The following is a 14,943-nucleotide window of genomic DNA, read 5'->3' as shown; positions in this document are numbered from 1 at the left end:
GCACAGAGAGGAGAGGCAGGGCAAGCACGAGCAGCTTCACAGGCAGAGAGAAAGAGAGGGTGCTCAGCTGGGAAGCAGGAACCAAGGGATAAGGAGACAATTCCTGCGGGCAGAACACGTTTTTGGAGACCCTCACACCAACAGCTCCTCCAAGAACAAGGCTGCAGGTCCCACAGAGCCAGTCATTAAGACGGGCTGCAGCTTCTGCTCACGAGTTTTCCTGGCACAGGCAGCAGCTCCTGGGGTCCCAGTGCCCTGGAGAAGGTGTAACTCTGTGGAGGCCAAGAGCTCTGACACCACTCAGCTGTAAATGCCAGGCTGGGGCTCTCCAAGGAGGAGCACAGAGCTCAGCATTCCAACTGCTCCCAACAAATCCCCACAGAGAGGCTGGGAACAGCTCCCCTGGACAGCCCAGTGCTCCTGGTAACTGGGCTCTGGAAGGCAGCATTCCCCCTGGGATAGCAGCTGGTGATGTGTCCCTGTACCAGGACACAGCTCAATGCTCACACCTGCTCAAGGCCACCTCTGTGGAAGGAAGAGAGCTGTTCCCATCACAGCTGGACTCTCCTGGCAGCAGGAGCAGACACCTGAGAGCCTTCAGGCACAGGCTCAGCCCAGCAGCACCACGAGGCTGGCATCAGGCAATGCCAGAGGCCACACCTGCCCTGCCAACAGCCCAGGCCCAGCACACATCCCCAGCTCAGCCCGTGCTGGCAGGAGCAGCGGGAGCTGGGAGGGAGGCAGAGGCCAGAGCCACAGCTGGGGCAGCCCCAGGGACAGCACAGGCTGGCACTTCACTGCCAGCCAGCCAGAAGCTGAAGCTGCAGAGACAAGGAGGAGGAGGCAGGAGCAGAGAGAGGTTCAGTGGGGAAGGCCCTGAGAGAGGCTGCAGCACCTGGGGAGCTGTGCAGGGCACACCTGGGCAGGGCACACCTGTGCAGTGAGCTGTGCAGGGCACACCTGGGCAGGGCACACCTGGGCAGGGCACACCTGGGCAGTGAGCTGTGCAGGGCACACCTGGGCAGGGCACACCTGGGCAGTGAGCTGTGCAGGGCACACCTGGGCAGTGTGCTGTGCTGGGCACACCTGGGCAGGGCACACCTGGGCAGGGCACACCTGGGCAGTGAGCTGAGCAGGGCACACCTGGGCAGGGCACACCTGAGCAGGGCACACCTGGGCAGGCTGCAGGAGCACAGCAGGGAGGAAGGCAGGAGGACAGCAGGAGCTGGAGCTGCCCACGCCTCCCTTGTGCCTCTGTTTGTACCATACCTCTCAGCAGCTTCTGCTCCTTTCCTTTGCTCTTCCTCCACACTGGCTTTGCTTTGGTCTTGTTCCTCTTCTCCCAGCTCCTGGGCCTGCAGGTGAAAGCAAACAGGGTGCAGTTTGTGGCTCCTTCACCATCAAAGGGAGTTCTGCTGAAGGTCCATGGAATCAGCTGGCCCACGTGGCACCCACAGGCTGTTCCAGAATGTTGGATGTGCCAGGCTCCTCTCCTGAGGGTGTCCAAGGGTCTCCAAGCATCCCAGGAATCCTTCCAGAAGCACAAGGGGAGGCCTGGGAGCTCAGCTTTCTCAGGATAAAAGATAAACTCCCTGCCAGCACTAAGAACTTGGGACATGGGTTTGGCTTTTCTTTCCTGAAGGTCACTTTACAATCCCAAATCCCACTGAACTCCCTGGAAATCATAGGAGAGAAATCTCCCAAAAGAGAAATGTCACACACACCAAGTGCAATGGAGCAAAGGATGAATTGTCTGGGACCAAAACCCACAGTCCTGCCTCCCATCAGGGTGTGATGGGCTGCACAGAGTCACCAGCCCAGGGATTCCTGACTCCAGGGTACATCAGCACGCCGAGCATTCAGTTGGCTCATTTATGGCACAGTAAATACTAGAAATATGACTGGAAAATATTTAAATGTGAAACAGTCAGCTGCTCCTTCCCCTCCTGCCAGCTCCCAGACCCCTCTGACCTGAGGAGGGGAAGGACTTCCCTGCTCACCTGTCAGCCCCACGGGAAGCAGGCAGGGCCCATTCACAAATTTTTGGGGAGCCCAGCAGGTGAGCTGAGCCCGTCCCACGCAGGGCCGAGCAGGGGGGGTTAACACTGCAGTAATTAATGCAAACTCAGCAGAGCAAATGGCAGAAGGATTCCCTGCAAGTGCTGTCACCTCCCATCACATCAGCCTGGGCCCCCTCCTGTCCCTGTCACTGATGGCTGCAAGTCCCCAGAGCCCAGGAGCTCAGCAAAGCTTCCCTGGCTGCCAGTGGGCTCTGGCAGCACAGCCTGGAATGGGAGAGAGACAGAAAACGGGGAAGGGATCATCCTGGAGAGAGGGGAGCTGCTCACAGGGTCAGCTCTCTGAGCCCTGGGGCTCCTGCAGGGGAGCTGCTCACAGGGTCAATTCTCTGGGTCCTGCAGGAGAACTGCTCACAGGGTCAGTTCTCTGGGTCCTGGGGCTCCTGCTCACAGGGAACTCCTCTGCTGCCCCTGTGCCCAGCAGGGCAGTCCCTCCCGAGGAATCCCTGCTGCAGGAACCTCAGGACACCTCGGGAAGGTGAGGCCAGCCCCATCTGCAGGAACGAGGGCAGATTTTCAGCCCTGCCCGTGGAATTGTCAGATCCTTGCCCCTCCAGGATCCCAGCAGCCCCAGCAGCTCTGCTTTCTGCATCCCCTCTCCCAGGTCCAGCAGGACACATCCCACAGAGCCTCTGCAGCCACCACAGCTTCTGCCAAAACACACCAACAAACCCCCAAACCCCTCCAATCCAATTCTCTGCTCACAGAGCTGCCAGAGGTGCCTTTTATTTTCCTTTTTTTTTTTTTTTTTTTTTTGAACAACAGAATATTTTGCCAATGAATTCAAAGCAAGGCAAGCTCCTCACATGGAAGTAGGCACATTCCTGCAGCCCCGAGCTGCTCCAGCCCAGCCTCTGTGCACAGACACAAAAGAGCAGCTGCAGTTCTGCAGGGAGCACCATTTCACACCCAGCTCTCCCCAAACAGGGCTGTGACAAACCCAAGCAGCATTTGCATGCACAGTGCCTGCTGGGGGGGAGAGGGTGAGCACAGCAGGCATATGTTTTGTTTTCCCTTCACATCTGATTGTGCTCATTACCAGGCACAAGAGGACAGGTGTATTCTCCAGACACAGCCCTGCAGACAGGATTGCTCCTCTCTGCTGGACAGGTGGGGACTTTGCCACTCAGCTGATGTGCTCACAATCAGGGCAAGGCTGAGTAACCCCAGCTGGAGCCTGGACCCTGCTCCAACCACGGAGACGGAGTGGGAGGGCTCCAGAGGAACGTGGGGCTGAGCAAACCAACTCAGAGCCGTGCTGAGCAGACAAGGATAAACCAGAGATGCACAGCAATCTCCAGGCAGAGCTGCCTGGCCAGCGCTGCACGCCAGGCTGGCACAGGCATGTGCACACACGTACACTCCATGTGCCACAGACTCCCTGAAAGGAGCCCCTTGCCCTCCTGCTTTAAAGCAGGCAAGGCGACCAAATGCTTAAAAATAAGCTTCCCTCTACCAAAATCTGTCAGAGGGAGTTAACCTCCTTTTCTTCCCATTGATTCTATCGTGCTCTGCCACACAAATCCTTCCCATCTGCTTAGGAGAAAGAAAAGGACAAATACAGTCACAAAGGAAGAAAGGAAAACAGACTCTGCTCCCTCCATTCCCTAGGAAAGCCATTTATTGGCTCTGCTGCTGGGGCAGGGACAGCACCCAGGGGAGCCTGCCTGTGTGCACCCCTCCAGCCACCTCTGCTCAGGGTTTATTTCTTTGTGTAGCCACCTGCACCTCCTCTCTGCAGGAAAACCAATGCACTGGTGCTGCTGCTGGGACCCCTGGCACTTCACACACCAAGCCCTGCTCACCTCTGCAAGGCCTTCACTGACAGATCACACCTCAGGGTCCCCTGCCCATCACACCTCAGGGTCCCCTGCCCACCACACCTCAGGGTCCCCTGCCCATCACACCTCAGGGTCCCCCTGCCCGCTCACAGAGCACCCCTGCTCCCCACACAGCACTGACCTGGCACTCAGGGCTGTCCACACCAGGAGACACAGTCCCCACAGCCAGAACCTCCTCAGACAGCTGGCTCTTGGAGTCCAAGCCCTGAAAGGGAAAGCAGAAAGGGTCAGTCTCTGATGAGCAACCAGAGATCCTGAGACCAATATCCCAGCACAGCTCAGAACCCCCCTCACCACCCCAGTGACAGCAGCTCAGCAGCATTCCCCTTCCCTGGGGGACCAAGGGACAGCAGTGCCACTCGTGGAGGGCACTGTCACACCCCAGGGCACCCTGCCATGCCACCAACCTTAGCAGGAGGGGGTGGCACAAAGATCACCCAAGGGGGCACACCTTCCCAGCCCCTACTGCTCCCCTTTGTGGCACTGCTGCACATTTCCAGGGATTTCTGAGCTCACAGCCAGCCCCCCAAGTCCTTCCCCCTTCGAGCCAGTCCCCCCTGAGCAGCTCTGGGGGCCCTCCACCCATGAGCCCACAGGAGGCAGAGCCCCTGGCCAGGCAGGCTGGTGGCACGCAGGAATTAATGACATTCTGAGCCATTTGCTGGCCACACTCTGCTCCCACTGCCAGATGGCACTGGCAGCTTCCTGTGGAGATGAAGAGCTGCTGATGGGCATCTCCCCCCAGCCCGGGGCTGCTCTCCTGCAGGGACCCTCAGGAGTGGGGTCTGCAGCCACACACAGCCCCCTCAGCAAAGCTGCTGAGCCCCCAAAGCACGGTCCTGACACTGCTTTTTATTTTCCTCTCTGCAGTCACCCAGGGAGGCTCCCAGCTCTGTGTGACCTGCTTTTGCAGGGATATCACCCCAGCCCCTGCCCCAGCCTGCGAGGTGCAGGAGGGCACTGCTGGCCTGTGCCACACACAGCTGGGCACTGCACTGTGCCAGGGGAGGATGAGCCCACAGCCAGGGAAAAAGGAGCTTCTGGTGACTCACCTCAGGCTGAGCCACCTCATGGTCAGAGCACTTGGAGACAGGCAAGTCCTGCTCACAGCCACTGCCCCCGGATGCCTTTGAAAGCTGAGAGGGAAAACACATCACAGCCTGCACATGTGCCCCTCTGCACGAGGAAAAACACATTACAGCCTGCATGTGCCCCTCTGCACGAGGAAAAACACATCACAGCCTGCACATGTGCCCCTCTGCAAGAGGAAAAACACATTGCAGCCTGCATGTCCCACCCTGCAAGAGGAAAAACACATTACAGCCTGCACATGTGCCCTCTGCACGAGGAAAAACACATCACAGCCTGCACATGTGCCCCTCTGCAAGAGGAAAAACACATTGCAGCCTGCACATGTGCCACCCCTGCAGCTTCACCTGGGCACTGCCAGCATGTCTGGCCTGTCCCAGGGAAGAAAAGGTGACTGAACATCATGGGGAAGATACCAAGGATGTGTGATCCACGGATGTGTGACCCACAGGACAAGCACAAAACACCACAAGGGCACGACGTGGGGCTGGGGAGGGCAAAGAAGTGCTCTTCAAACATCCCTGCTAAAAGGCACTTGCCTCCTGTCCATCTGCAAGGATCTGCAGCTCCCAGAGCTCCCAGCCCAGCACGCAGCACAGCACTGGAGCCATCAAAGCACTTTAAAATTCCACTTTGCTGTGCCTAAGTGCAGCCAGGGCCCCTGCATTCCCAGGCACTTGCAGCTGCAGGGAACTGCTGGGTGGAACAGCCCGTGGCCCTGCTGAGCTCAGCAGAGCAGCTCAGGTGCACAGAGCACAAGATGAGTTTGGGAAAGCGGCGCCCTCGGCTCCGCAGGGCAGAGCGCGTTTGCCGGGCTCGGATTTGTAGTTCATCATTTCTTACAGACATTACGCATCAGTGAACTTGAGAAATCATCAAGATCAGCAGGAAGGCAGCCAGATTGGAGAGAGATGCTCCATCAGATCCCGAGCGCTGGCTCGGGTCCCGCTCTGGAGCGCGAACGCGAGCGGGCAGCGCGCGCCTCCAGCCCGGCTGCGGGGCCGGGCAGCGTGTGGCACAGCCCCAGCCCCGCTCCTGCAGCCTGGCCAGCTCTCCTCGCACTCTGGGAGGGCTGGCAGGTTCTGTGCTCCCGGCTGCAGCTCCAGAACCGGCCCCGAGGCTCCGTCCTGCCCCGCTCCCAGCTCGCGCGGACGCAGCGCCAGGCAGCTCCGAGCGAGCTGAGACAAACGACAGGAGAGAAACAAAGCAGCACGGACAGCTGGGCTCGCTGTGAGCTTCACTCCCAGCCCTGCTCGCCCAGCACTGGGGCTGGGACTCCTCCCAGACTCAGAACAGGGGCTCTGCAGCCCAGGGCTCTGCTGCCGCTGGCTTTGGGCAGCCCTGGCGTGGGCAGGGGGAGCGATTGCCCAGCTCAGCCCTGAAGGTGCCCACCTGGCAATTCAGAGCACTCCTGCCCCCCCAGGAACGACTGCCCTGCTGACCAGGAAAGCGTTTGGACTGGCTTCACAGGGAAGCAGTGCTCCACGAGCTTTCCTGAGTCAGGGGCTGATGAGACGAGGGGAACAGCCAACAGCAAACGCACACAGGCAGGACTCTTACTTTGCCATCATCCAGCCTGGCCTCTGATATTGAACCTGCTGCAGCTTCTTCCCCCTCTTCCTGCAGCTCCTTTTCTGCACAGGACAGGGTGTCAGCAGTGGCAGCCAGGCTGGCTGGCTGATCTGCCCCTGCCACGGCCAGAGCAGCAGCTCGGGGCTGCCCGGCAGAGCCACGCATGTCCAGCCCTGCTGCGCTCCTCTCCCCCTCACACCGGGGCAGCTCCTCAGCTGCAGAGGCGTCTCCTTCCACCTCAGCATCTTCCTTGTCCACTGCCTGGTCCCCTGCAGGCTCCTGCTGCTCGATGTGGGCAGACAGGCTGCTGTCAGCCTCTCCAGAGAGAAGCTGAACCGGAGACGGAGGGCACGCAGCGCCAGAATCCAAGGAGGACTCTGGCACCTCTTCAGGATGTCTCGATTTTAAGGATTCCTTCTAGGCAGGAAACACAATTATAGACCCAATATTCTCCCTGGGGGAAGCAGGAGTCAGGAACAGCACAGGCTCTTCTACAGCAAGCAGCAAAATCACAAATCTTTGGGTGACTTCAAGACCTGTCTGACTTCTATTCACACAGTCCCGTTCCAAGGCAAGGGACTCCACAGATATAATCTCACTCATTTCTTGAGCTCTGACTGTTTTTGAGCTGTTGATTTTCTATTTACAGGCTTTCAGTGGCTAAGCAAGGCCACCAGCCCCTGTGAGCACCCCACGTGCCCCACCTGTGCTTCCACATTGGATCTGTTTGGTGAGAGATGGGAATTTGTGGGAGACCACGACAGGACATTTCCCTTCTGCCTGACATTTCAGAGGAGAGCAGGCAGGATCACCATCCCACCTTCCAGCGGGACAGACTGGAGGGTGGGCACTGACTGAAGGCACCACTCGGAGCTCAGAAAGAGCCTGTGACTAACACAGGAGGCTGAGAGAGGGGGAAAAAACAACCCCAAATTAAAGCTTGGTCACCCAAAGGTTCAGCTGCCTTTCCCAGCAGCAGGGAGGCCCCAGCAGTGCCCAAGGAGAGGGGAACACCAGGAGAAGGCTCCCTGATCAGCATGCAAACAGAGCTGCTCACACGTCCCACCTCCTCACTGTTTTATTAATGCCTTGTCAAACACTCCCTGCATCCTGTGCACGCCGTGTTCTGTACACTGAGCGCATATTTTAGCAGTGTATTTTCATCAGAGTGCCTCTGGAATGCTGTCAGCTCCCAGGCCAGGGCTGCAGGGCTCTGGGAGCACGTTCTGAGTGTGTCACTGCTCTGCCACCCCTCCCCAGGGCTGGGAGAGCATCCAGCAGGATGGAGAGGACAGGGCAGTGCAATTCCAGACACTTCCCAAAAATCCTGCAGCTCTGGGCCTCACCTGCAATGCCCTGGTTCTGGGAGCTGCCAGCCCCTGGCCAGCAGAGCCCCAGAGTCACCAAGCAGCCCCAGGAGGCTCCCTGGGGACAGCAGGACCCAGAGCAAGGTGGGCACAGGGAAGTTCTTTAGCCACCCTCGTGCTTCCCCTTTTAGGGGGATTAGGGTGGAAAGTCATGCTCCTTTTGCACAGCTTGCTTCAGAGTTCTCCTGAGGACGTGCCACCAGGAGACCTGGCAGTGTCCACAGTAACCCAAATGAGGCCAAGCAGGGCTCTGGTGCTTGAACACAGGATCACACACACCCCCAAATGTATCAGCCCCCCAGCAATGGTGTGCACACAAAAGGACTCCCCTCCAGGCAGTGCACCTCAGCTACTAAAATATCCCAGGATAATCTCTTTGGCTGGCAGAATCCCATTTTAATGGCAAGAAGAGGCAAAGCTTTTGTTAGCCTCACACCTTGATGATCACAGAGGCAGAAGAGGGACCCGTGCCAGTCAGACCCACAGCAGGAGGAGGAAGAGGAGGAGGAGGAGGAGGGAGGTTTTTCCTCCTGCAGCAACAGACTAGAGATTTTCTGTGGATTTCAGAGCTGGACAAGCCAGTTGGGTTATAACTGCCTTTGGGTGATCTTTTCACAAGCTGTAACATCCTACCCACCCTGAGTGGCACCAGCTGATGGGAAATCCCTACTCTGCTTCCAGTGAGCAGCACTGAACTTTAACCAGCCACAGGAACAAGCCAAGCAGCTGCAGACACACACCACAACACCAGGAGCTGCCTACTGCATGCAAAGCCTGGCTGGCACCGTGCAAGCAGGACAGGGATGCCAGGGAGCCACTGTCACCTCTCCCAGGCTGGCAGCTTCCTCCTCAGGGCTCCCGTGGGGCTGGGGAGCAGCTTCAGCAGCACCAGCAGCACCAGCTGGTGGGCTGCCACGCTCCTCCTGCTCCTCCTTGCTGTTCTCCTGGTTGGGGGGACACAGCCTCTTGCAGAATTCCCCAGCCTGGAGGACTCGCCCACCCACCAGAGCAGAAAGGGAGCTCACAGGCCCAGCTTCCCAAACATCAAGCTGTTGGATGCTTCACTGCTGCTTTTCCTGCTGGCCAGCTCCATGAACTCACTGCTCCTGCAGACCCTTCCCAGCTCTGGGCTCCCTGTGAGCCGTGTCTGCTGCTGCCTCCCCTCCACCCAGCATCCTGAAACCTCCTGTTTCCTTTGAATCCAGGCATCCAACCCTGACCACGGGCTACAGGAAGCCAGTTTTTGTATGAATTCACCCATTACTGCTCAGATTTCCCCCTCGGGACTTGCTACACAAACCCTTGCCTGCTGCTCTGCCAGGGAGCTGGAGAACGGCTGGGGAGCAGCTGAGGCTCAGTCCCAGGAATGCTTTTCTACTGCCACCTCATGGAACTACACAAGAACTCTATTTTCCAGCAGGGCACTGCTGTCTTACCAGGACTAGGCAATCACCCATCTGGGTGAGCAGCCTGGCTCTTGGGCAGCAATTGCCACTCCATGATGGATTCCCAAAGCCCCATCCCCGCGGCACTGACATGCCAAGACAGCTCTTTGTTCCTGCAGGCATTAACATTTCAGTGAGGAATTGGGCCCCCACAGGCTGCTGTTGTCTGGAGATGAGAGAGTCAGGGCTCTCTTTGTCACATCCACTTTAGCATAAGCCTTTGCAGATCCTGCCCAGCACCCTGAATAGGTTCTCCAGCAAAGTGCTTTACAGCTTAATTTTCGTGTGCTGTGAAAAGGATAAGGAAAATACTCTAAAACACTTTAAAAGAAATTAATTTGCCTTTCAGATACTGGAACAGGATTTTCAAAGCAGTGAGAAAGGATTAATGTCAGCACAAACAGTCGGGCCAAATCAGCAGAGCTGCTTACAACGCACTTCCCATTGTGCCCTTGTCATCTTAAGCCTGATCCCAGCTAAGGAAGCACAGGGAAAGCTCAGCCTCTGCACAAGGCCTTGGGTGCACTGCATGCTCTGGGGCTCAGCCATGGATTTATCAGCAGGGGGAGAAGAAAGAGGAGCAGGTTTTGTGCTGCCACAGACAGACAGCCACGTGCAGCCCCACGAGGATCCCTGTGGAAGCCAGTGACAGCACCAGAGCATTCCCACAGGAAATTCCCCTCTCCCCTCCCCAGGGACAGCACTGCACTTCAGCTGGCAAGGAGCCTTCCTCCCCAGCCCTGGCAAACAGAATGGAAGTGCCTCTTCCTCGTGGAGCCTGCCCCCACACCAAGTGCAGCAGCACCTCTGACCCCAGACCCTTTTCCTGCTGCTCCCTGCAAAAGCAGATTTCCCCCTTGCCAGCTCCACCTACTTGCCTTCATTTTTCCTGTCTGAGGATGGAGCAGAGCTCCAGCCTGTGCAAAGATGTCTCCTCAATCCCAGCTACCAAACCACAAACTTCCCAAGCACAAACTTCCCTTCAATGCCCACGCCAGTGTCCCCTGGGGGCCACACCTGGCTTCTCACAGCCCCCAGCCCTGCTGCTGAGCCTTCCTCCCCAGCACTCTGCTCCAGGCTGTTCCTGCTCAGAGGAAACTCATCCCTCTGGCATTATTCCTGCAGCCTGAGCCCCTGGCAGTGCCTCTCCCACCCGGGCAGCCTCCCCTGCCCATCCCATCACCGTGGTCTTACCTCAAAGTCAAAGCTGCCTGCCAGGGCTTCAACGTCCAGGTACACGTTTTTTAACAGCCTTGAGGTCCCATGGAAACTCTGAAGGATTAAAAAAATAAAATAAATGAATGGGCAAAATGGAGTTCTGACCTGTGCACTGCCACAGGAGGGGCTCCTCAGCAGAGAAATGAGGCAGCAGAGCCAGGGCAGTGCACCCACAGCCAGTCCACCCTGGAGTGACACCAAGGCAGATGCTCACTTATAGGGATCACCATGTGAAAATAGGATCAGATGCTTTTTGGGGACCAAGCAGCACAAAGAAAAGAGAGAACAAATGAAAGCCCAGGGGCAAATGGAACAGCCATTGCCAGGGGAGCACCAGGAGGCTCCAGCACTGTGCTCACAGCAACAGCCAGGGCACACAAATACCTCATTTTCACTTTCTTCATCTTCATTTCTCCATTTCTCTGGCACTGCCACGTTCAAGGAACTCTTTTCTTCACAGATCAAATCCAGCAGGTTCTTGCTGTGGCTGCTGGGCTTTGGGATCTCTGCAGGCTGAGAAGGCAGGAGGCAGAAAAGTGAGGGGTGAGACAACAGCACAGAGAGACCCATGAGACCCTGAGCTGCTGGGCTCTGGCAGGGAGGGCAGCTTCCTCCCACTGAACGTGTTGGTTTATTTTTGAAGCTGTTTATGTCTGTGTTTTGCACACATTTTGCTTTGCTGCCCTTCAAAGGGTCAATTTCTTACACTTTAACAAATAAAACACCCAGGTCACTTTCTAGTAATAAACAGACAAAGCATTCCACATGGCTGTAAACCTTACACTCATCAGGACAACAGTTCTTTTAATTTTATTCTCAAATAGAAGAGTGAAAATAGTTTATTAAATTGTATTATCTGCATTTTTTGTCATGTTTTGTTTGGACACCAAATTCTACTAAAACTCAACACACTTTTTTTTCCTCTGCAACAGTTATTGAAACAATTCTTTCTACCTGCCAAACCAGAAGAAAGATCACCACTAATTTAGCACTAGAGATAGAAGAAGAGAAGAAACAGAGTTTTTTAACACAGAGCAGTGTTTCAAAACTGACAGAAGATGACAGATGCTGTCACTGAAGTGTCCCCACGCCCGTCACCCTGCGCAGGGTGCTTCCCAGGGCACATTCCCAGGGCAGAGGGAGCCTCACCAGCGTTCCTTCCTTGGGGCCGAGGCTGGAGTCCACCACATTCCCCAGGTCCAGGCTCAGGGAGCCACGGAGGGCGATGGAGGAGGACGGGGTGAGGCCACGGAGAGGAGAGAGGCTGCCCAGGGGGGGCTGGATGGGAGCCAGCTGGGAGCCTGGGGGCTGCAGAAGCACAGGGAAGTCACTGCAGGACAGCACAGCTGACACTGCTGACCTTGGAAGGGACAAGGAGCTCCCCTGGCAAACAGGGGCTGACCCTGCTCAGAGACCCCACCCCAGCAGCACACAGCACAGGGGGGGAACAGGCTTTCAATCACTCACACACCTTGCTGAGCAGGTCCTGAATACTCCTCTCCCTCCCAGACACACCAGTTTTGGGTGTTTACTACAGAGTGTCTTCCAGCCAAATCCAGAGGTGATGCTGTACTCAGTGCTCCCACCCCAGCTGATTCACTGCCCACCACCCAGGTCTGGGCTCACAAGGCACTTTGTGTCCTTGGAGCCACTTGTCATCCTCTGCCCAGCCCTCCCCAAAGCACTGCAGGCAGAGCCTACTCACAGGGAGCTGCTTCAGGAACTTCTCCTTCTTGTCCTTCTTCTTCTCTTTCTTCTCCTTCTTCTCCTTCTTGTCCTTCTTTTCCTTCTTCTCCTTTTTCTCCTTCTTTTCCTTCTTCAAGCCTCCCCGTGCCAGCAGCTTCTCCCTCTCCCTGATGACCAGCTGCTTGTAGTGCTCATCACAGGGGTGCTCCCACGTGGAGAGGCCGCTCTCAAAGTTGAAGAAATAGATGTCACCCCCTGCAATATCCTGGCTGCACGGCAAAAACAGCAGGGAAAGGTGAAAGAGCACGTTAAAAACACAGCAGAACATCTTTGCTGATGGTGGGAGCACCTGAAGCTCAGGGAAGAGGAGTGTGATGTGTGCAGGAGGCCACCAGTGTGGGAAGCAGCTCTCCCAGGATGCTCATATCCAGCTTCTCAAACACTTCTTCCCCTTCTGCTGCCACCCCAAAAGCCCTGAGCTCCTGATACCCCACCAAACCCAGTCCTCTGCCAGCTGGAAGCCATTCCCCTTGTCCTGTCACTGGGAATGCCCCAGCACAGCTCTCACCAGGCCTTCCACTCGGGGGGCATTGGGGTCACCAGGCACTCCCTGGCCAGCCACAGCAGCTCAGACTCCTTGTCGGGGTCAATCCCAATTGTTGGTGCAAAATCCCGGATTTCTGGGGAAACAGAGATCAGTCTGTGAACCCGGCCTGCCCAACAGAGCCACCCTGCTCAGCTAAAGCTGCGAGCACACTGGGAAACCCAGCAGCACAGTCCTGTGTGCCTGTGGAGCCCGTCCTGCCAGGCTGGGGACACGGGCAGTGACACTCAAGGTGACATTCAGCTCTGCCTCCGCTAAAACCCCGCGTGCTCCGCCCTCTCCAGCTGCTCCAGACCCACCCCCCGATTTCTGAACGCACCTGGAAGCCACCTGCGTGCCTCTATCCCTGCTCCCAGCCCCTGGGAAGGAAGATGGGCCTCACTCACCCTGCTCCCTGGGAACGTAGGATTCATTGTAGTCCTCTTCCAGGATGAGCTGGTCCCCAATGCGCACGGCTCCTGCCATGGGTGCCACGCCTGGCAGCGGGGAGCAGCCAGCTCAGAGTCACTGCTGCCCTCAGAAAAGGGAATTGCTCACCCCCCAGCACATGGCAGAGCCCTTCTGCTGCAGCACAGACAGCAAAGGTGAATCACAGAGCCTCCAGACGCTCCTCCATGGGCTGTGGGAACAGAGAGCACAGCTGAGGTGGAACAAAGTTATAATCAGATCCCCCAGGCCTCCCAGTTCCTGCAGGAAAGATGCTTCAGGCACTTCTGAACCAGGTAAAAAATAAGCTGCAATGAGACAGGGAAGAAAGAGAAAGGAAGCAACTTTCCCAAAGCATTGCTTCGTGATTGAACTCCCAGCCCGTCCAGCACGGTTCACGCAGCTGGAGTTCACCCAGCCCACCCCAAACATCCTCAGCTGTGGCTCTGTGTGGCCACATTTGGCCAGAACAAGCACGGGGGGACCAACAACTGCTGCTCAAACACACAACTGAATGCCAAGGTCAAACATTTCAGCCTAAACCCCCCCAAATTCTCAGTGCACAAAGCACTCCTCTGCTTTCCTCGTGAGAGCCAGGGGGTGGCACGTGCCAGGTACCCCCAGTGACAGCACCCAGAGCAGGATCACCCCCTGTGACACGGCCACCACTGCCCTCTTCAGCTCCCTGTGTCCTCAGCCCACTCTGTATTTATAACTCTTATGTAAAGTCTCAGAAGCAGCAGCTAATCCCGGCACTTTCCAGGTGAAGATATTCTCAGGAGATCCAAACCACACCAGCACCACGGAGCACGCACCACTCCCCCTCCCAAACATCCCCAGTCAGAGCATCGGGGTGTGGGCAGCTCACTCAGGGCCTTCTGTTCTTATTTTCCTCTCCCAAACTATCCCAGCCCTGTCTCCCATCCCCGGCCTTGGCACTGGGGGATGAATTATGGACTCACCCCTCTCCTGGAGAATCTGCCTCGCCACATACGGGGGGATCTCAGTGTGACCTTTCAGGGCTTGAGGGGCAGCTGTAATAGATGAGGACAAGGGGAACGGCTTTAAACTAAAAGAGGAGGATTTAAGTGAGATCTGTGGAGGGGAGTCTTTCCTGTGAGGGTGGTGAGACCCTGGCACAGGGTGCCAGAGAAGCTGTGGCTGCCCCATCCCTGCAAGTGTTCAAGGCCAGGCTGGATAGGGGGCTTGGAGAGAGCTGGGATAGTGAAAGGCCCATGCCCATGGCATGAGGGTGGAACTGGATGATTTTCAGGTCCGTTCCAACCCAAAAAACCGTTCTACAGTTCGGTGCAAACAGAACCGAAGCCTCGGTGCAGCCGCCGCCGCGTCAGCCCGGAGCTACGGGAAAAGCGCGGCTGGCGAGGACGACAAACAGCTTTGGTTAACAGAACATTTTAAAAAGAGAGCAAAAAGCCGTTTTCACCCGCATCACGACAGCACGCACGCCACACACGCACAGCCCGAGCCCGCGTGGGGCGGCAGGCCGGAACCGCGCGGCGCGGGGCCGCTCCCCGCAGCCTCCGCTCCCCGAGGGGACCCTCCCGGGGCCCGGGCCCGGCCCCTGCCGGTGTGGGCCCGGCCCGCCCGCCGCTCACC

General features: G+C 57.1%; 1 protein-coding gene across 1 annotated transcript in view; it reads right to left on the bottom strand.

Moving 5' to 3' along the window:
* The window catches only part of CEP164 (centrosomal protein 164), a 29,164-nt gene extending 14,803 nt beyond the window's left edge, over nt 1-14,361 (bottom strand). The window contains exons 1-10 of the mRNA XM_041458102.1: nt 14,289-14,361; nt 13,287-13,519; nt 12,865-12,976; nt 12,316-12,565; nt 11,760-11,918; nt 10,995-11,123; nt 10,587-10,664; nt 4,972-5,055; nt 4,041-4,124; nt 1,270-1,355 (exon numbers count right to left, since the gene is read on the bottom strand). Coding sequence (XP_041314036.1) covers nt 1,270-1,355; nt 4,041-4,124; nt 4,972-5,055; nt 10,587-10,664; nt 10,995-11,123; nt 11,760-11,918; nt 12,316-12,565; nt 12,865-12,976; nt 13,287-13,365 — 1,061 coding nt within the window. The 5' untranslated portion in view covers nt 13,366-13,519; nt 14,289-14,361. The remainder of the gene's footprint in view (nt 1-1,269; nt 1,356-4,040; nt 4,125-4,971; nt 5,056-10,586; nt 10,665-10,994; nt 11,124-11,759; nt 11,919-12,315; nt 12,566-12,864; nt 12,977-13,286; nt 13,520-14,288) is intronic.
* Between the last annotated feature and the right edge of the window lie 582 nt (nt 14,362-14,943).

This window comes from Pyrgilauda ruficollis, unplaced genomic scaffold (assembly GCF_017590135.1).
Source record: "Pyrgilauda ruficollis isolate IOZ18807 unplaced genomic scaffold, ASM1759013v1 scaffold126, whole genome shotgun sequence".
NCBI classification, from domain to species: Eukaryota; Metazoa; Chordata; class Aves; order Passeriformes; family Passeridae; genus Pyrgilauda; species Pyrgilauda ruficollis.
The sequence above is the reverse complement of the archived record's forward strand: the minus strand, read 5'-3'. Positions and strand labels throughout refer to the sequence as shown.